This window comes from Myotis yumanensis, unplaced genomic scaffold, assembly GCF_028538775.1.
Source record: "Myotis yumanensis isolate MYYU_CA2020_CCGP unplaced genomic scaffold, mMyoYum1.0.hap1 SCAF_12, whole genome shotgun sequence".
Lineage (NCBI taxonomy): Eukaryota > Metazoa > Chordata > Mammalia > Chiroptera > Vespertilionidae > Myotis > Myotis yumanensis.
The window spans coordinates 14,502,644-14,523,700 of NW_027223763.1; the positions used below are offsets into that span (position 1 = coordinate 14,502,644).

At 46.5% G+C, this 21,057-nt stretch overlaps 1 protein-coding gene across 3 annotated transcripts in view; it reads right to left on the reverse strand.

The window, feature by feature from the left end:
- Positions 1-21,057, reverse strand: part of CDK5RAP2 (CDK5 regulatory subunit associated protein 2) — a 157,729-nt gene that overhangs the window by 14,464 nt on the left and 122,208 nt on the right. For all 3 annotated transcript variants that reach the window (XM_070430795.1, XM_070430794.1, XM_070430796.1), the window contains 8 exons: positions 15,738-15,786; positions 13,043-13,215; positions 8,879-8,998; positions 6,742-6,858; positions 4,342-4,531; positions 3,265-3,386; positions 2,012-2,236; positions 631-708 (listed from right to left, as the gene is read on the reverse strand). In XM_070430795.1, the coding sequence (XP_070286896.1) occupies positions 631-708; positions 2,012-2,236; positions 3,265-3,386; positions 4,342-4,531; positions 6,742-6,858; positions 8,879-8,998; positions 13,043-13,215; positions 15,738-15,786 (1,074 nt within the window). The remainder of the gene's footprint in view (positions 1-630; positions 709-2,011; positions 2,237-3,264; positions 3,387-4,341; positions 4,532-6,741; positions 6,859-8,878; positions 8,999-13,042; positions 13,216-15,737; positions 15,787-21,057) is intronic.

Consider the following 21,057-nt stretch of genomic DNA (forward strand, 5'->3'; position numbering starts at 1 on the left):
TTAAAAATTCTGGCTGGGACACCAGTGAAGTTTGCATTCGTGGTGAGTGGCAGAGAGTGGGACAAGGGCGGTCTGGAAAAGGAGGAAAGTGGGAGCGTGTCTGCAGGAATGTGACCCTCTGTATGAGAGCACGAGGGCAGAGGGATAAGGCCGGACAGAGCCCACTGAGTCTGGCTGCTCCAGGACCTGAAATCCACTCGAGGTGTCCCACGCTAATCAAGAGACCCAATGCTGTCACTGAGGTTGGTAATACCAAGGCACCAATTAACTGGCTTGGAGAAGATCACCAGCTAGAGATGCTGACAACACGAAACCCAAATCCTGCCAAACACCCTCTTAAGCTAAGACCAGGGACATCCTTTTTTTCAATTTAAAAAGTCCTGCTCTTGCCGGTTTGGGTCCCAGGTTCAAATCGGATCAAGAGCACATGCCAGGGTTGTGAGCTTGGTCCCCAGCAGGGGGCGTGCAGGAGGCAGCCAATCAATGATTTCCTCTCATCATTAATGTTTCTATCTCTCCCTCTCCCTTCCTCTCTGAAATCAATAAAAATATTAAAAAACAAAATAAAAAATAAAAAGTCCACTGGCAAATCCGATCCTGCTGTAGTCAACCCAGATGTCGACTTTGTACCTGATCTCGGGCGCACAGGTGGGGCGGAGTCACGCAGGTCACAGGAATTATCGATTGCCACAGGACATCTGTCGCCATCTACAAAATGCAAAATAAGGGAAGGAAAATGAGCTGTTAAATGTTTTGTCTCACAGACAGAACTGAAGGAGAATATGGTGAAGTATCGGACACACAAGCATTCCTTCCTAAGCTCACTGGCTCTCTCCTGCCAAGCCCTGTGCAGACACCGGACAAGAGTGAGCAGGCTGCCCCGGCCGGGTGGTTCAGGTGGTTGCAGCATCATCCTGTACACCAAAAGGTTGCAGGTTTGATTCCCAGTCAGGGCACGTTCAAGGGCAACCGATCTCTCTCTCTCTCTCTCTCTCTCTCTCTCTCTCTCTCCTTCCCTCTCTCTCTTTCACCCCCCCTCCCTCCCATTCCTCTCTCTAAATCAATTAGAGAAACATATCCTCAGATGAGGATTAAATAATAAAAATAATAAGTAAGTAAAAAGAATGAGCAGACTCAGTCCCCGCCCTGGAAGGACCTTCTTGTCCAGACAAGGAAACAGGCCATTTCCCTTGGGGTGCTCAGGGCTAAGGGAGGGAAGCCCCGGGAGCTGTGGGAGCTCAGGGAGGGGCACTAACCCCGAGGAGAAAAAGAAATGCAGGCAGAGGAAGGAGCAGATGCAGAGGCACAAAGGAGTGAGCCATCTCTACACGCCCAGGGAGACGGCCGCAGTTCAAACGGCTGAGCCCAGGGAGCCAGGCCAGAATTGTGAGGACGTGGGACCCACTCCAGGAGTGAGGCAGGGCAGTGTGCAGTGAGATCTGCACTTTGGACTGGAGGAGTGAGCCTGGAGGCTGCCGCAGTAACTCAAGCAAGAGAGAAGAGTGACCCAAATAAGGATTTGGGAGGTGATGCATTTCTGAAACAATGTAAGGAGGCAAAATCAATCAGATGCTATACAAGATGATCTGCAACACAAGCAAATGCAACGCAGAACCAGTTTTCAAACCTACTAGGAAGCCCGTCAGGTCGTGAAAAGCATTGACAGTCAGGATAAGAGGCTTAAATTCTCTTTTAAAGGCAATAAGGAGGACTAAAAGGGATGTTCAGCAGTGGAGGGACGTGGGCAGGACTAGATGGATGGGAGGCCATGAGGGCGGCTGGCAGCCCATACCCCACCCCCTGAGAACCAGGAGGCTCCAGACAGAGCTTACACTATTTTGCCAAAGGTGGCAGCTAATTAGTGGTCAGGTCCCCTGGCTCCCAGGGTAGAGCATGTCTGCTGTCAACGGAAAGACACCTCTGTGAGCAAAGGCAGCATCAGGCATGTGCGTGTCCTGCACAGACACACAGGGCTGCCTTCTCTAACAGGGAGGAGAGGCGGGAGCAGTACCGTGTTTGTCTGGTGGAAGGGGCTGCTCAGGAGCGGGCAGGGTTTGGAGTGCCTTCCTCCCGCCCTGCCCCAGCTGCTCCTCGAGCCTGCCCTGCAGCGTGCTGTTGGTATCGATGCTCCTTTCCAGCTGTGCCCGCAGAGCCTGGATCTCGGTCAGGAGGTCATGCAGGTCACCGAGCGGGTCCTGCCCCTTCCAGCCTTCTCCCGACATCTCTCCTCTGGACTCTGAAACATGTGCAGGAGAAGCCTTGACACCTTCTTCCACCAAAGGGTCAGCCATCAAAAGCGCTCGCGTTTTAAACCCGCCACCATCACCCTCCCCTTCCTAAGAACCTAGTACAATTTAAAATAACAACTTGACTTTAAAAACAAAAATATTGGCAGGCCTAATTGCTGCTATTCCACAGGCTAAATAAGAGCTGGAAATTAATTTTCACTTCTGGCCATAAAAGCATAGCAAATTGTACACCAAACCCCGAAATTATGTCTAGTAGTAATAAAATCTATTTGGGTGGAATTATAGAATGAAAGGGGCTGATTTTAAGAGCCACAGTATATTTAAAAAGGCACAACAGCAAGAATAAGAAAAGCAACTTGAAGAGAAAATAAAAGCTGTGACCCTTTTCTAGATAAATTTTCAATAGGGAGAAACCATCTGGAAAATTAGTTTTAAAAAAACCCCACCACACCTCAAAATTGATTCTAAAACATCTGAGTTTACAATCGAGTAGCTCTGATCTGGAGTCTCTCTCAGGATATAGAGAGGACCAGGGCCAACGACCACCTCTGCAGCAATGGCCACTGTGGAGTGGGCGCTCCATAAATACTCACTGAATGAATGGGCAAAAAGGAAACACATAGTAGCAAGAAAATTGTAGTAAAAACCGTATCTTGAGTGCCTACTATGTGGTACATACTGTGTTAGGGTGCATTTAATAAATGACCTCATATAATGTTCTCAACAACTCTACAGAACAGGTATCAGTGAGCACGCTTTACAGAGGAAGAAACAGGCCCCAAGGGGTGAGACAAACTGCCGAGAGCCACAGAGCAGGGAGCAAGGCGGTGAAAATCCACACGTCAGCAGCCTGACTCCTGAGCCTCCATCCTTCCGTGAGTCCTGCGGCTCCTTCAGAGGAAGAGTGGGCCAGAGAGCTTGCTTTGAAATACACCTACCATCCAGGTGAGCTCGGGTGTGATGACAGCCCAAGACACAGAGCCCAAGCCGAGAAAGCCCGGACCAGCGCCCGTACCTCTGGGAATCCCGTGCTGCGCATCCAGCTTCTCATACACCTTCAGCTCCACTCGCAGGGACTGCAGGAGCCTGTTGTTCTGTGAGAGCAGCTCCTGCCTCCATTTCAACCCCTCCTGCACCCTGCGAAGGCCCAGCACCGGGGAGGAGAGGTTATTCTAACTTAGAGTGACTCAGCTGGACCCCACAGGCAGCCAAGTCCACCCTCAGCTGGGAGAGAGTGGACCAGAGTGACAAGCGTGGTTCAGAATTGCAGTCACAGCCCAGCCTTTTCCATATATTATCTCATGTAATCTTCACAGACACAGAAAGGAACCTGCTATCTAATCTTCCACTCAGACGTGAGGAAGTGAAGCCCAGGGACACAGCCCGGAGAGGAGCCAGGATGGAAAAGACCACGTCCCACCCCGGGTGACCCAGGGTGAGGTCAGTCACTCTACAAGAACAAGGCACTCACGCTGCCGACAGGAGAGACTGGAAATATGGAGACAAGACAGAGTCCAAGGGGAAACGGCAAAGAGCAGTTGGCACATCCCTTTAAAATCTAAGTCAGACTCATGCGGCCCCTCTACTCAGAATCTCCCCAGCTTCCTGTCACTCAGAGTAAAAACCAAAGTCTTGACCACGTGACGAGGTCCTATGTGATCCAGCCTCTAGCCACCTCTGTCCTCCCCCGTACCACAGCCTCTCTCCTCAGCTGCACTGCCTCCCTGCTCTGCCCAGCAGGGGCCAAGGACGCCCTGCCTCCGTCCATTCCCTCCCCTCCGCCCGTACCCTTCCCTCCGACAGTGATCTTCCACCAGATATCCGCAGAGTTCACACCTCACTGCCCGATTGGCACCTTGGCAGAGGCTTCCCTGACCCGCCCTGCCACAATCAGCCCCCAGGGCCCATCCTGCTTACTGCGAAGACCTCTCTCCATATGTTGTATTCCCACGTGAAGTATTACGTGTTTGGGTGTTTACTGTCATACTGTCTGCAATCCCTGTGCACTAGGGCAGGGGCTGGCATGCCATCCCATGGCCACTGCCCAGTACCCGACGCCCGCACAGCCGCCAGGCCAGGGATGCCTGACTACCTGCTGAGCTCGCTGCGGCTGGCACAGAGCTCCTGGTGCAGCTGCTGGTTGTGCCGCTCCCTCTGGCCCGCCTCCTGCTGCAGCCTTTCCTTCTCCCCCTTCACACAGGCAAGCTCCCGCTGGAGCCGCTCAAGGTTCGCAGTCTTCCTGGAGAGGGACTCTCGTAATTTTTCATTCTCCTTCTGTTTATCTGCAAACAAAATGCGCCACTGAGAAGAGACCCCATTTGTTTTTTCCAACCTTATTACGCAAATACGGCACTTGAGTTCGAGCACTCCAAGAATACAAAAGAGAATGAGATTTAATCTGGCATTTATGATTCTGGCACTCCAATTATCTTATGCATTGTGGGCAGATAAATCTGTCAACACCACGGCTGCAGATTAAACGTCACTGGGATGAAATGGGCCTGTTTAATTTTCTATTAAATAATGGGCTGTGCAAACCTAGTGACTTTGCCTTCACAGAGCAAACAGTGGGTAGAAATTAGACAAAGGCAAGAAACAGGCCCCAAATCCTGGCCCTGGGTGTTGGAAAAGTATGCAAGCCTCCCACCAGGCCAGCGGGGCTGTGCCGATGGCGGCCTGGGACCCATCCACTCCTCAGCCCTGAGGACAGCCCTCTCCTGAGGAGGAAGACACACCTCGGGCCCAGAGGCAGTGCTCTTTCTGCTCACTGGCTCCACAGCCTTGAGTGAGCTTCTTCCCTTCTCTGTGCCTCGGTTTCCTCCATGTACCAGTGTGAGGATTACCCGGGGACTGCACGCACAGGGCTTCCCAGCGCTCCACAGTGCAGGCTGCTGGCAGTGCTGTACCAGCCATCTGCAGGCATCACATTAAGATCTTCACATGTATCATGTTATGTACTCTTCACAGCAAACCTCCAAGTAAGGTACTAGCATTCTCCCGTTTCCCAAACAAGAAAATAAGTAGCAAAGAGGTTAAGACTTTCCCAAGATCACACAGTCAGTAAGTGGCAGAGCCAAGACTCAGACCAGGTTTTCTGATTCCACTCTTAACTATGACACGTGATTTCTCCAGCAAGTGTGCTCCTGCCCCCAACCCCGGCCACACTCAGCCTCGTGTAATTCCCAAGTGGTCTGTACTCGCCCCATCTCTAACCGCTAGGCCTGTGTCCGCCCTCCTTCTTCTATTGAAAAGACCCTGCTCCTCTAAACCGGAGGCACCTTGGTTAATCCCTACTTATCCTCTAGACCAGCGGTTCTCAACCTGTGAGTCGCGACCCCTTTGGGGGTCAAACGACCCTTTCACAGGGGTTGCCTAAGACCATCGGAAAACACATATATAATTACATATTGTTTTTGTGATTAATCACTATGCTTTAATTATGTTCAATTTGTAACAATGAAAATACATCCTGCATATCAGATATTTACATTATGATTCATAACAGTAGCAAAATTACAGTTATGAAGTAGCAACAAAAATAATTTTATGGTTGGGGGTCACCACAACATCAGGAACTGTATTAAAGGGTCGCTGCATTAGGAAGGTTGAGAACCATTGCTCTAGACTCTGCTTCTGAAGACCAGCTTTCCCTGGCCAGGATGCTGTCTCCAGGATCCTGTAGCTCCGAGTCTGCCTGCATCGTGGCTAGTCCACAGACTGGCCTGCTGTGTCTCCCATCAGACCACGAGGGAAAGGACCAGTTCTCAATTCATTTCGGTAACAGCATCCACACAGACCCTGACAAAGAACTGGAGCCAGGAATGTTTGCTGAGTGAATGAATGATCTGCAGAAGCCCGAATTTTATCTCAAACAAAATCAGCATGAATAACCTCTAGGGAAAGTGAAATAAACTGGCCCAAGTTTCAGCTCCACCACCTTTGAGCTCTGTGACCACAGTTCAGTCAATTCCTTAGGCCTGTCTCTTACCTGTGAAACAGGACTAATGACATATCATTCCAGAAACATTTTAAGTATTAAGAGGTAATGTGAGTGAAAGCTCTTGGGGGACTAAGCTCCAAACAGAAGGAATTAAGAGAAGGGATCTTTATAAGAAATACTGGGAAAACTTTCCTGAAAGTGGGAAACCTCTGATTGAGATGTGGCAGTAATATACTCCCAGGCCTTCTCTTTCCCACTGGGAACTAAGACAGATGAGAGGTGGCTGGATAGAGGGGATGTGTAACAAGGGCAAAAAGCAACATTTACCGAGCTGAGGCTTTACAGTGTTTAATTGTCATTACAGCCCTGTGAGGATTCCTGTTTTCCTGGTACAGCAAAGAATAGAGAGATTCAGAAAGGTTAAGTGACCTACCCAAAGCCACAGAGCCACGGGAGGTGAGCCTAGACTGTTCCGAGGGCAGTGCCTGCATTCTTCCCATGCCACAGAAGGCGGTGGGGCTCCAGGCTGCAGGAGACCCCTTTAAGTCTTACCTCTGGATCCTCTGGCAAGCATTGTATTGAGGGCCTGGTTCTGCTTCCTCAGGAAACGAATTTCTGATGTCAGAGAATTATGCAGCTCTGAACCACAAGCAAAACTGTTTGAAGAACCTATAAAAACAAAAATATAGTGATTTATGCAGTCTCAAGGTCAGTAGAGAAGTTTCTAGAAAACAGCTTTAAATAATGAGGAAACATAAGAAAATCACTCTGTGAACTATATATGGTGCTACCAGAGCCCAAAGGGAGATAAGAGTGAGCTTGAAAGAGGAGACAAGAGGGGCTCCCCCACATCCTCAGCATTACAGGAGCCATGCCTTTCTCAAACCTGCTCCCAAGGTGAACACTTGGCAGCAGGGGGAGGCGCAGTCACGTTTATTTCTTTGTCTCTCGGCGGCTGTGACAACATGGTGAGAACAGCATGTCTTTCCACCAGCGTGAATACTTTATGAATGCCTTTTTGTAAACCTTCCTGTCAAAGTGAATTACTCTCCAGAGCAATTGCCTGCTCCATTATAGCTGGTGGCCATTTGAGCCCCCAAATAATTCTATAATTGGATTTGCTAGGGAAAATGTAAAACAGAATGAATCTAATTCGGGCATTACCAAGAGCGAATGTGAAGGGCCCAGGCGTGTATTTCTTTCCTGTGTTTGATGTGACTAATAACTCAGATTAATAAATTTCCCTGGGGCTGACAGGGGGGAGGATGCTGGATGCAGGTGGGAAGGGAGAGAGGGAGAGAGAGAGAGAGAGAGAGAGAGAGAGAGAGAGAGAGAGAGAGAACACCATTTGTAACCAAACAGCAGCACGCTCAGTACTCTGGAAAGATGTCCTTCTGACTGCGACAGGCTGGAGAGCAATGAGAACTGGACTAGGGTCCAAAGATTCAAGTTAAGGAGCTCTGTGCCAGCCGCAGTGAGCTCAGCGAGCTACCACTGAGTACATCTCTGATAAAGATGCAGAGCTTCGTCATCTCATCTCCAAAAATGGAATGACATCAGCATCCCCACCCTTTGCAGAGCGCTGCAAAGTTAAACTGGTAAAGTTACACAATAAATAAAAAAAAACTGGTAATGATGAAGAAACCACCATTTATTGAGAGGAGCTTAAGCAAGGCCCCATTCATAACACTGCCTCATTTAATCTCTGTGACTCTTATAAGATAATTAAGATGGGGAGAACTGGGGAGATTTGCCCAAAGCCACAAACTAATCAACAGAAGCTCTGGGATCCACACCAGGTAGTCCGGCCCAAACAATCTCCCACTTTCCTGGGGCACAAAACTGCTCTCAGACACATTCTTCACGAAATGAGGACACAGTCCTAGGAGCAAGAAGAAAAGATGTCCAAAATGTATTGTTTGAAGAAAAAGATGGGACAGAATAATGATACAAAGTATTCTACACCTTCAGGGTAAGTGAGAAAGGGAATAAGAATATATATTTGGATTTACATTTAAAAAAACAAACACTGTTTAAGAACACAGAAGAAAACTAGCAGAAATGGGAGCAGAGAAGGGATAATAGGACTGATGGATACAGAATGGAGGTATCAATTTTTGAATCATAAGAATATCTTACCTATGGAAAAATATTTAAAAATTCTTCATGGAAAAATATCCCATTCAGAGCTAAGTGTGGCTACGTAGCATTATTGGTGACTTTTTGATTGGCGTGTGATATTTACTAAACTGCTAAAATGCTAATATTTTTATAATCCATTATTAAAAAGACAAAATACTGCTTTTTTGGTTTTAAAATACCTATCTATTTCTGTACAGCTTCCAGAGGCAAATGAGGAGCCAACCACAATTCAAGGCGTCTGGGGGGCTGGCAGACTTCTCCAAAAGTGACTACTATGTAAGGGGCTGTGGGGCTCTCTACTTAAGTGAGCTCACGTAATTCTCATCACAACAGGATAAAATGGAAATTACTATCCCCATTTTATAGAAAAGTGACTAAAACTGAAAGTCAGCAAGGTAAGTGAGGGCACCCTTGAGGTAAGCAGCAGAGTCAGGGTTTGAACTGAAATCTCTCTGGCCACGAGTCCGATGCTCTTCCCAGTGCACAGAATACTGATCCAGGCAATGAACACGCACAGACTGTGCCGGCTTGGGAAGGTCCTTCTTACCTTGATCAAACTCAAGCCCTTGCCGTTCCAACTGTCTCCGTAGCTTCTCATTTGTCTTAATAGATTCTTCTAAACGTTGCCTCAAACTTCGAATTTCCTGTATATGTTCCATTAGTAGGTCTACAGGAAGAAGGACAGTTTTTATTTACGGTCTGAAGCCCCTAGCAAAGTGAGTAATCTAGACTATGCAGTGATCTTGAAATTCCAATGGCACTGGCTGTGCTAAGATAGTCAGCAACTGGCAATTCCTTCCTAGCGGGGGGAGGCTGAGCTGATGCACACAGCCCACAGACACAGTTCTGTAACGATTCTCTGCAGCCCTCCACGAGAGAGAGATTGTACATCGCATGGAAAAATTATATTCCATACAATTTTAATGCTAACTCTCATGCAGCCCTTTATTCTTCTAAATATCAAATATTAATTTAAAATCTTCCTTATGGTGAAACTAACAGATCGCTCTGAAGTCTGCCTGAATTGCCTAAGAGTTGATTAAACTACCTCCATTATGAATCCACATATTTTCAGGACAAATTCTTTGAAAGGCTTATGTTATCCATTTATCACTTACTAATTTCAGTCTTAAAAACAAAACAATCAATACTCTTGATGTTAGTGAGAATGGTACAATCAAGAATACATCCTGTTAGCATGAGTATAAATGTATATGACTTTTGGGGACTGTTTTTATCATTAACCTTAGAAAGGTTCTTTCCGATGTCTTTTACCAAATAATTCTAATTCTAGGAACTTATTTAAGAGGTCACCAGAGCTGCTGACAACCATTTGCCAGATGCAAGAAAATGTTCTTTTTGACACTGTATGTAACAGCAAGAACTGAAAATAACTCAAATTATTAAATAAATTGTATTACATGCATTATGATGTAGTATTACACAGCTATTAAAAGTATATTATGATGACCTTATAGTACCATAGAAAAATATAGATACAAAATGGCTTATCAGTACAATCAAAGCTCTACTTAAAAATTTGCAGACAGGAAAGAGACATACACAAAAGAAGGAAATACACCGAAATATTCACAGAGATTGCCTTTGGGTATAGATTTTTGGTTTTTCAAAACTTCTATATTACATCTTAATATTATATTTAATAATATATAAAAATTTAAGCTTCCCACATTTTCTAAAATGAGCATGTCATTTTTTTAGCCTCTGCCACACCTCACTTTAACAAAGAAGGAAGCGTAGCTCCAACCTAGAGGTGGGTTTCCAGAATCAGTGTTTAAAGCACAACCACATTAAGTATCCAAAGAAAAACTAAAGTCTTCAACTCATCAATTAGGGTACACTCCGTATGTCTTAGTAATGTTTACTTTAAAACATTATACTAAAGTTATGACCCAGTTTTAATTCCTCCAACACGACTTTCATTTAAAAGTAGTACAATGTTACCGATCTTTTCCTAATTAAATAGCAATTTCGCCATGAATCTGAATGTTGATGAGATGACTTAATTCCCAAACCCTCAGCTATCTCCTATTAATGCCACCCGTGTGGCAAGCCATTTGCTGGACTGTCTGAGGCCCTCGCTGCAGCCCAGACTGAAGAACAGCCTGTCACAGACTCCCAGCGCGTCACGTCGTCACCGCACCTGCTGCGCCTGCCTCGCTGCCCTGCACACCTGCTGGTGGCTGGTCAGGTCAGAGGGAGCCGGGGGCTTATTGCTCTGACTGCGGCCGTCCTTGCCAGTTCCTCCACGTTGCATGCTGCTGGCTTCTGCGGTAATAATCTCAGCAGCCAGCAGCCCAAGTCATCTTCTGCTGAGTCTGGCCGGGAGCTGGAATCATCACTTGGGCTTAAGGACACATTCCCAGTTGAACTGGACACCACTTGTTAATTATGCAGCCCTCACCAAGGAGAAGGAAACAGTATACTCGCCTTTACAGGTGGGAGAAAAATATCCGTCCCTCCACAATAACACCCTTCTGACAAATGCTAACTCTTTAAAACCACAAATCCTGTTTAAGAGCAACCACCAAAAATACTGTGTACATCTTCTGACTAGTAATTCCGATTTACAGAATCTAGGTTAAGAAATGCCCTTCAATAAGGTGAAAGCTCATGTTCAAAGATATTCCCTACAGCACTGATCAAAATTGTGAGATTTCTGCAATGACTTAAATGTTCTGCAACAGGGAACATAAGAAAACCTGCAGTTCGGCCATTCAGCGGACTAAGCCAAAGCCAGTAAAAATGATGTTCTGTAACATGTTAGAAAGCCTATGATATAATGCTAAGTGAAAAAAAAAAGGAAAAACACAAAATTCCCTCTACATTCAGATTATGAATATGGAAAAAGGAAAAGACAGATGCAAAGACTAAAATTCTGAAGACAAACCAAGAAAGTGAACAGTGGGTTTGCTCAGGGGTTCCAGTGAGCACCATCCCCATCAGGGGAGTGCCTGGGAACCCAGGAGGAGGGCATAAGCTCAAGGTCATGGGTCCTCAGAGGAATCAAAATTAAAGATTCCTGAATGGTTCGACACTGAAAAAAAAACAGAGACTAGAAAAAAGAGGGACAGGCAAGAGGAAAAGTGGGAAGTGCCCAGCACCATAGAGGAGGGCTCTGAAGAACAGAATCTTAAGCATTCTGATGTTACGGAGCTGGCTTGCCGCATTGGGACCCGGCCCCTCCTGGCCCTCCCACCCTCAGTCAAGTTGACTCTTCCCACAAAGGCCTACGGTCCCGGGGTTTCTGGGAAAGGGACTGACAGTGCAGGAGTGGTACTGGGGACCAAACAATTCATGGTCTGACCTAAATTAGAAGAAGGTAAATCGTATACAGAAATCGTAGCGGGGTACTGCCAGAAACCCAAAGAAAGCAAATCTAGGGGGCTAGCTACTGGAGGCCCCAGCTGAGACCCGAGTTACATCACGCATGTGTACTTCATGCTCTAGGTATGTTTTCAAACTGTGCTCCTCAGGACCCTGAGTGTCCTAGGCGAGCCTGGGAGGCCACCAAGGGGACAAAGCCTCCACTCGGACTTTTTTACATACTGGACCCACATGTAAAGTTTCATCTGGAAAAAAAAAAAAAAAGCGGGGAGGGGGGAGTGGAGGATCTGTTGCTTAAAAAAAAAAAGATTTAAAGTTTTTGAAAACCATTTTGCTGTGTAATCAGGTGTCAACAAAGGACCTTAGCAAGGATATGCCAGTGTCTGACTTGCTCTCTGGGTCCACTCTGGGCTCCTTGCAAAGAACCCACTAGAAGAGAGACAAGAAGAAGTCAGCTGAGGTCCAGAGTCTACACCAGGGGTTAGAAAACTACAGCCCTGGGTCAAATACATCCACCCCTGTCTTGGTAAATAAAGTTTTATTGGAACCCAAACACTTCATTTGTTTACAGATTATCTATGGCTGCTTTTTACTGCAACAACAGGATTTAGTAATTGAAACAAAGAGCAAATGCCCCACAAAACCTAAAATATTTACTCTCTGGCCTTTTATAGGAAAACAGTGCCAGTCCCTGGTCTATCTATTCTGGTCTATACTGTTCCTTGAACTTCTGAAATACACTGAATTATAAACACTAAGCCCTACCTAATACCCCAACAGGATGTAACGTAGACTGCAAATACCGAAGAGGTAAAGGGGGGCTTAGGGGCAGGTGGGCCTCGGGAGGCTGATTCTGCCAACTGAGCCCATGGCTCCACGATCAGAGGCAGGGCAAGGGGCTGACCTGTGGGCCAGGGCTTCCACGAAAGAGAAACACAGCAGACTTACAGAATTACAAAATACCTAACAGGGGTTAGGTGATCTCTGGCATCTGTACAATTCAAAGCAGAAGAGTCTTCCTAGTGCCCCTGCCTTAGGAAGAGTTTGAAAGAAACAAAGGAAATGAACCAGAGTTTCCAGCCTGCCTACTTAGAAGAGCAAGGAAATAGCAAGTCATATAATAAGTCACCATTTAAAAAACAAAAATGGCTTTTCTCCAGTCACCAACACTGTCAACAACCCTAGCTTTCCCCAGTGATAAATGACACTCTGAGTGACCAGCTCTGGCCCACCCAGAATCTCCGTCCCTCAAAGAAATATTCAAATGTCACCACACTCTTGCTTACTACGGCAAGATGACACACTGTTGTTTAAACCAGGAAACCTTGGCTGTGTTTAAAATGCTTCGTAAAGCTTAGCTTACCTTGAGAAAAATTGTTCACCAAAACTGAAGTCCTCTCAGACTCGCTGTCTTGCTTCTGGTCTTGTGAGGAGGAGGACTTTTCGGACATTTCACCATCAGACAACGCGTGAGAGGCTGCAGGCTCAGGAGATTCAGGTAGAATATGTTGGTAGGGTAAGCTGTCTTCCTCAACCCTTGACCATGGGAGTGAGAGAGAAATCTGAGATCCCAAGCCAGGACCATGCCTTCAGAACACGTAAGATTCCTGGGCCCTTTGCTGGGTTAGAGCCCCTTTGCTTCCCTGGAGCATTTTCAGCAAGGGCATTCAGAAGACAAAAAGGGCTCGGGGCTTGAGTCTCGAGCAGGGGGAGCACCACCATCTGGCTTGTGGGGGAGAGATCTGAGAGAGGGCATCAGTCCATGGCATACCAGGCACTTGAGATGAACTATATTACTTGGTCCTCACAGAAACCCTGGGAAGTAGGGAGTAGGACTCTCACCTAGAGTTGGGGGGACTGAGCCCCATATAAACTTGCCCGCTGTCTCACAGCTCCCAGGTGACGGGTTCACATTTGCACCCAGGTCTGCCTGCTTTCGAGGCCCCAGGAGAATGAGAGAGACCAACCCAAACTCATGAAGTGGCCTTAGGGGTTTAAAAACCTCAAAACCCTTGTGGTCCAATATCTCCATTCTGGCAATCATCTGGTTATTAACCTGTATTTCCCAAGGCAACCTAAGCCATGAGGAAAAACATCCTGAACTCTGTAAAAAGCCCATGTGAATCTCCATTATAGATAAGCTCCTTAATTTAAGCTCTTTTTTTCTCCCACTTTTTCCTATTACTTCTTGTCTCATTACTCATAAACTCAGACAAGAGCAAAGGGCTCCAAAACTGCGATGCATTCATTAACAGGTAAACACCAGATGCACCTTTGCTCAGACAGCGTGAGGGATGCGTGGGCTTTCCGCTGCCTGGCAAAAGTGCGGAACGGGCCAAGAGACCCCGTTTAATTAGCTAAGGAGTGGCCCATGTGAGTGCTAAGCCTACAGCTCAAACAGGTAGAACAGAAGGAAAGAAACAAGCCTGTCAGAAACGGAAGGGTGACACATGGTTGAGGAGGCTCCCTGCCTCCCCCCGCCCATTCTCCAAGAACCACCGTTGCCTTTCAGATGGCAAATCTGATCATGTGTGATACCAGCTCACCCTCCTTCAAAGACACCCCTCTTCCTACAGAACACATTTTGGACTCTTAACACAGTATTTGAGGATAAGCCCAACAAGGCCCTGCCTGCATCTCTAGCTCCAACCTTCACATTTCATGCAGCAGCCACACTGCTTAAAGGGGCCACATCTCCTGTGCATCAAGAATGGACACTCTCCCAGCCCTCAATGCTCATCCTTTATATCTCAGCAAAGACTGTCTCCGGTCTGGGAGGCCTTCCTTACCCTCCCACAGCCTGCCAATGGGGTGTGATGTGTTATTTTAAGGATGGAAGTGGAGGGTTGAACTGGGAATACTGCAGGGGGAGAGGAGTATTTCTTCTAAAGTTACAGAAACACTGATAGAAATGTCCTCCAGTGAGCAGTGATCACCTCCCTGCCTGCTTGCTGGTGGCCTTCATGATGCCAAATAAATTCTGCACCCCAGACTGGTCTCTATTTCTTTATTTTACCCCCAGGAGCCCAGAGTTCCAAAGAGGAGAGAAGTACTCATAGCCCTGTAGCATTCAGAACCTTTAACAAGAAAACAGAAGAGGGCAAGACCTTGACACTTCCAGTTGCCCAGAGGCAAGCTACGAGAGTATGCAATCCATTTAGTCCGTGAACATTTTCTGAATTCCAACTACACGCCAGATACCTGAGGTTGGAGCAGGTATAAAGGTATTAAAAACACAGTCTTTACCCTTCAAAGGCAATGTGGGATAATAATAACAGCCCTGGTGTTGGAGTATAACAGGCTCAAGTTCAAATCTCAGCTCTGCTCTTAATGGCAAGTATGCAACTCTGACCCTCAGGCTCCTCATTCAAAAATGAGAATAATAATGCTCACCTTGTAAGGCCAGAACTATTGAAAGTGAATGCCTAGGCAGGGCCTGACACATACCAATACCCAGTTAATGCTAGCTCCTTTCCTCTCTTGAGGAATTTGGGAGTAAAAGATGAATGCGGAAGTATTACAATACTGTGTGCTAAGTTCTGTAATGTAATTATGTGTCAAGTGCTACAGGAAGAACAACTGATCCTGAATGCAGTGGAGAGATGGGGGTGTCAGGAGGAGCCAGTTCATTTCCATGTGAACTGACTGCCATCATGGTCTAGAGCAGCAGTTGCCAACTGGTGGTCTGTGAGGTCTGAAAGGTTGGCAACAGCTGGTCAAGAGAACAACAGTCAGAGAAGCCTGGGATACATGATGGAAAGGAAAGATGGGTCAGACCAAGAAGGGGCTCAAATGGATTTATTCTGCAGGTACTAGGTGCCAACAGGAGAATGTGTCCTCTGGTTCACAGCACCTGGCAAAGTAACCTACTCAACTGGATGAAGGCTGCAGGACACACAGCATGACCCCTTGGTTTAGTGTGGCCAGTCTCAGTTTCACAGGTGTTTATGCTTTATTTACAGGAAGCAGGAAACTACCAGAGGGAGGGAGCAGGAATACTAAAAACACCCGCAGACAAACCACACCTGCAGCCCTCTTACCAAACACTACACACTCACCTCTCTATCAGTTCACTCTGGGTACTCATGTCCACTCCTACTGATTTTCCTAGAAGCAGAAATAACATGAAGAAAAACATTTTTAAAAGGTGTTCCCTGATGATTTCTTGCTCACACGTTTGCAGAGACACTATCCTATCTGTTGAATCACTCTTTATAGCAACCCCGGGTATTTAAAGTAGGATTACCAAGAACATGGTTCAGACTACGACTCCTCATACTGTTGGGGTTCCAGTTCTAGCAAGACCGTGACAGCACTAAAGCTAAAAGCAGTGGCACAGGTGCAGGTTCTCGGTCCTTCTCTAAAACTCTGATACTAGCAGAATACATGCTCTTTATAGGAAACTAGAGGCCCCGTGCATGAGATTCGTGCACTGGGGGGGGGGGGGGGGGGGGGGGGGGGTTCCTCAGCCCAGCCTGTGCCCTCTCGCAGTCCAGGAGCCCTCAGGGGATGTCCGACTGATGGCTTAGGTTCGATCTGCTCCCCACAGCGACCAGGCCTAAGCAATCAGTCGGACACCCTTAGCGCTGCTGTGGAGGCAGGAAAGGCTCCCACCACTGCCGCTGCCGTTGTGCTCACCAGCCTTGAGCCCAGCTTCTGGCTGAGCAGCGCTCCCCCTGTGGGAGCGCACTGACCACCAGGGGGCAGCTCCTGCATTAAGCATCTGTTCTGCTGTTTGGTCGATTTGCATATTAGTCTTTTATTATATAGGATAGGATGGGTAACAGAATCAAGAAAAAGATCACTTTCCTTCAGGTACCCACTACCCACATGTCACTGAATCCAGTCTCTTCCATTCTTTGTCCATGCATTTTGACATGAGGATAGGATACTGTGACTGTATTTTTCACTTCATACTTATAAGCATTTCTCTTACTAAATGTGCTTTAGAAACATCCTTTTTAATGACCACATTAATATACCATTATAGACATGCACATACAACAATTTTGCCAGTCCCATTTTGACATTTAGGTCATCTCCAATTTTTCACTTTTATAAAAAAATGAAATAAACATCTTTGTGCATGCAGCTTTATCTGCATTTAAATTGTTTCCTAAGGAAAGGCTCTCAGAAGAGGGATTACTAGGGGAAGGAGTATATGATTACTGTTGAAAAAGCCAGTGTCTACAACAGGGGGATGACAAAAGAAAACAAAATGAAACAAAGCATAGCTGGGCAAAAGATCCTCCTCTCTCTCCTGCAGGTCCTCATTTGCTGTTTGAAAGGAGGCACCTGAGCCCAGATTTCAAAGAGACTAACAACTTTATTTGAAAAATACTTCAGAACTCTGGAAACTGCAGACTGAGATGAGCTCTTTGAAGAAACTAACGTGTGGCTAAAGAACAAAACAAACCCTTCCATAGCCGAACTGGAAAAATGAGCCTACAATTAAACTACACCCACACACACCATTTTCAAAACGACTCCTAAAGGAGAGTTCACAACACCACAGCCCCAGGAAAAGATCACTGGAGACTCACACATTTGCTTTCTGTCTGTGGTTCCCACGAATGAACTCGCAAGCTGGCTGGAGGGCTGCCAGGGCTCCCCCTCCACCTGCCATGCCAGCCACTGGGCCGCAGGTCACAGCCATATACCCTGTGCTTGAAAGTCACCTCCCACTGCAGGGCTCTGTGGGCACCAGAATAAGACAGGCCTGAGCAACCAGGAGCCGGGCCCTGAGGATGGTTCTTTAATAACCACTGATATTAAAGAACAGGCCTCACAACCATCCTCCAGGCCCAGTGTCAGTACCTCCATTTTACAAGTGAAAATCCAGGAGGTCTACTGCTTCCACTCTCTCACTCTGCCCAATGCACACTCTCACCTCCTTTCCTGCAGGTTCCTGTTTAGCAAGGGACACAGAAACATTCCCACACATCTCCACCACACATCCACGTCTCCATCTTCTTGCTTACATCCTGCAATGACATGCTATTTGGGCTCCCGGGAGGGGTTGACTGCCCCTACCATGGTGGATGCTCCCAAGGGCTCCATCTCTCTGTTCTCCACATTCCTTCTCAAAGAGGGAATCTCTATTTGATTGGGTCAGGTTCCAAGACCAAGGCTAGAAGTCCTAACTGCAAGACCACCACGAACGGACAGGGACAACTGCATATCCAAAGAACAACTCAGCGTCCATCTCACACCTGCACTGGGGCTGCTCACCAACTTTCAGCGGATGATGAGATTTGGGCCCTACAGACCCCGAGGAGGGGCCATCTGCTGCAGCCCAGCCTTCCAACGAGCTAGGTGTTCTACACACACGGGCCAGGCCAGCATTAACTCCCACTTCACACTTACCATTGTTCTTTATGGGCACCATTCACTCCTCAGGAAGTTCTCGGGACAGGGGACCCTTGGTCTGGGGCAGATTTTAGGCATTCACAAATTGATCTCAAAACTATCAAAAACCTCTCAATTTCTAACAAAACTTATGACCAAAGAAGGAAGTGGCCTGATGCCACCAGCAGCAATGGGTTCTTCTTCTTCAAATAAGAGATCCTGTGAGGGGCTTGTGATGACTCCACAATTGCATTCCACCCGATCCCTATCACAACAGAGTTCTTTAAAACCAAATGACAAACTGCTATAGTGGGATTCACATGGCGATCATTACAGCTGATGCAGTGAATTTCTTGGTGGAAACTGCCTGAATGCAGATCAAGGATACCATCTGTCAGGCTACTCCAAAAGCGGAGGAAGAATGCCATGAGCGCACTACTGCTGCCATCTCTCAGGTAAGCCTTATTGCCACCCCCAGAAGCTGTGTGCCAGCGAGGGGACTTCATCTTTCCAAATGAAAGGACATGTAGTTATTGAATCCATATGTGGACAAGCAAGAGAATTATTATGCAGGACAGACGTGTAATTGGTTGACCCATCTCCAGTTTCCTCTCTGCACTGATCCATCCTTGTACACTGCCACCATTTAAAAAGCTTCTTTTGAAACAGTACTCCCCAGCTCAAAAGCTACCAATTACACAGAATTAAGATCAGATATCACAGCCTGGCAACTCCGACCTGACCCAAATGGGATGTGAACTCAAGTCGGTTTGGGTCCAAAGGTTTGGTTCTTTCCATCCCAGCACATGGCCTGCATCATAAGCCCAGATGTGACTGTCAGCTGGGTGCTACAAACAGCCCAGCAGTAAAGAGAAGGAACAAACTGGCTCTACTCGGGGGTAAACAAGGAAAGCTTCCTAGAAGGTAGACACACTCTCTAGAATTGGAGAGGCAGTAAAGGTTTTAGAAAAGGACTGGTTTGAAGAGAGTCACAGAAGTGGGGACATGCAAGGCCTGACCCACAGAAACATTTGACCAAGATCCCTAATGTGACAGGAGTGTGAGACTCACGAAACCATGGTGGTCAGGAGGTTAGGGTGTGGAAGCAAATGCCTGAGCCAAATCCAGACTCTGTCACTTCCTGTGTTACCCTGAGCAAGTAAATCAACTTCTCTGTTCCCCATTCATTAAATAAAGATAAAAAGTACTTTATAGGCTGAGCACAATGCCCAGAATATAGAAGCACTTGACAATGACCAGCCTTCCTCATTGCTTCACCTTTATCATCATCATCATCATCTAGAGCAGTGGTTCTCAACCTTCCTAATGCCGCGACCCTTTAATACAGTTCCTCATGTTGTGGTGACCCCCAACCATAAAATTATTTTCGTTGCTACTTCATAACTGTAATTTTGCTACTGTTATGAATCGTAATGTAAATATCTGATATGCAGGATGTATTTTCATTGTTACAAATTGAACATAATTAAGGCATAGTGGTTAATCACAAAAACAATATGTATTTGTTATGGGGTGGGGCCACAACATTAGTAACAAAGAAACAGAATTTCCGCAGGATGAGGCCCAGAAATCAGGATTTTAAAAAGATTCTCAGGTGATTCTAATGTGCAGCCAAGGTTGAGAACCACTGGTGTAAGGCCTTAAAAGAAATGTATTCATCCCTGCAGGCCAAGGATCCAGCAGCTGTCTACTCATGTGGCTAACCCTGGTGCACCTGGCAAGCACGCTCAGGAAAGGGACTATTTCATCTTCTTTGTACCTTCGCCAGGGCTTACTCAAACATCCCTGAAGACAAACACTGCCATCCCGATTTATGCTACTGGTCTTGGGAGGTACTATGCACAAGGAAATGGTGGGAAACCTGGGACTGCAACACCAGTTCCTGATCTATACGGGGGTCTCAGCCCATTTTTTTTGTTTCTGTTTTTTTTTTATTATTGATTTCAGAGAGAGGAAGGGAAAGGGATGGAGAGAGAGAAAATCAATGATGAAAATCATCGATCGGACCAGGAGAGTGAGATCGCCCTGGGCTTGTCAAGGTAAATAACAGAAAAATAAATAAAGGGGGTGGCTGAACGAGCAAGGGACTGCAGCAGGAGCATACTCCGTACTGGGGATCAAGCCCGCAACCCGGGCATGTGCCCTGACTGGGAATTGAACAGTGACCTCCTAGTTCCGTGGTCGGCAAACCGCGGCTAGTGAGCCACATGCGGCTCTTTGGTATTCAATTGATAAATGAATAAAGAGCAGAGCCACACTCAAGGGGCCAAAGAGCCACATGTGCCTCGTGAGCCGCGGTTTGCTGAGCCGCGGTTTGCCGACCACTGTCCTAGTTCATAGGTCAACACTCAACCACTGGGCCACACCAGCCAGGCTCAGCCTGTTTTGAAAATCTAAGTTTTAGACCCTCACCCCAGAAAAGTGCACATACTCACAAGATCTGCAGGGCCCCAGACCTACTCTTGTCAGCTCTCATGACAAGCATTAGGAAACCACACTATCACCCTGCTTCTTGGGTTCTACCAGTCAAATATTAACGAAGAAATAGCAAGGATGTGCACAGTGTTCATTACAATAGCCCCAAACTGAGAACAACCTGAATGTCCATCTAATGGGGATGATTAAATAAATGATGGTACATTCATACAAAAGAATGCTCGGTAGCAACCAGAACTTACAATGTAGAGCAATGCTTATCATCTGTAATTGAACAAAGGGAGAGATTACAAACAGTCCTACTTCCACAAAAAATACAAATATATATAAAAAAGGTCTGAAAATATTAAACGCCAGGGTGTTCATGTTTTGCGGTATAAATGGTGCAATTACAGGAGTATTTGCTAACCTGTTATTCTACAATAAACATGTACTGCTTTGTATTAATAAAAAAAGACTATATTTAAATTTTTTAAGAACTCATGCTATGCCACTGCCTCAAATATAAAACTAGTCTGTGGTAAGCTCATTTCATAATTCAGGAGCCAGACCTTTGATAGCATCTAGGAAGGA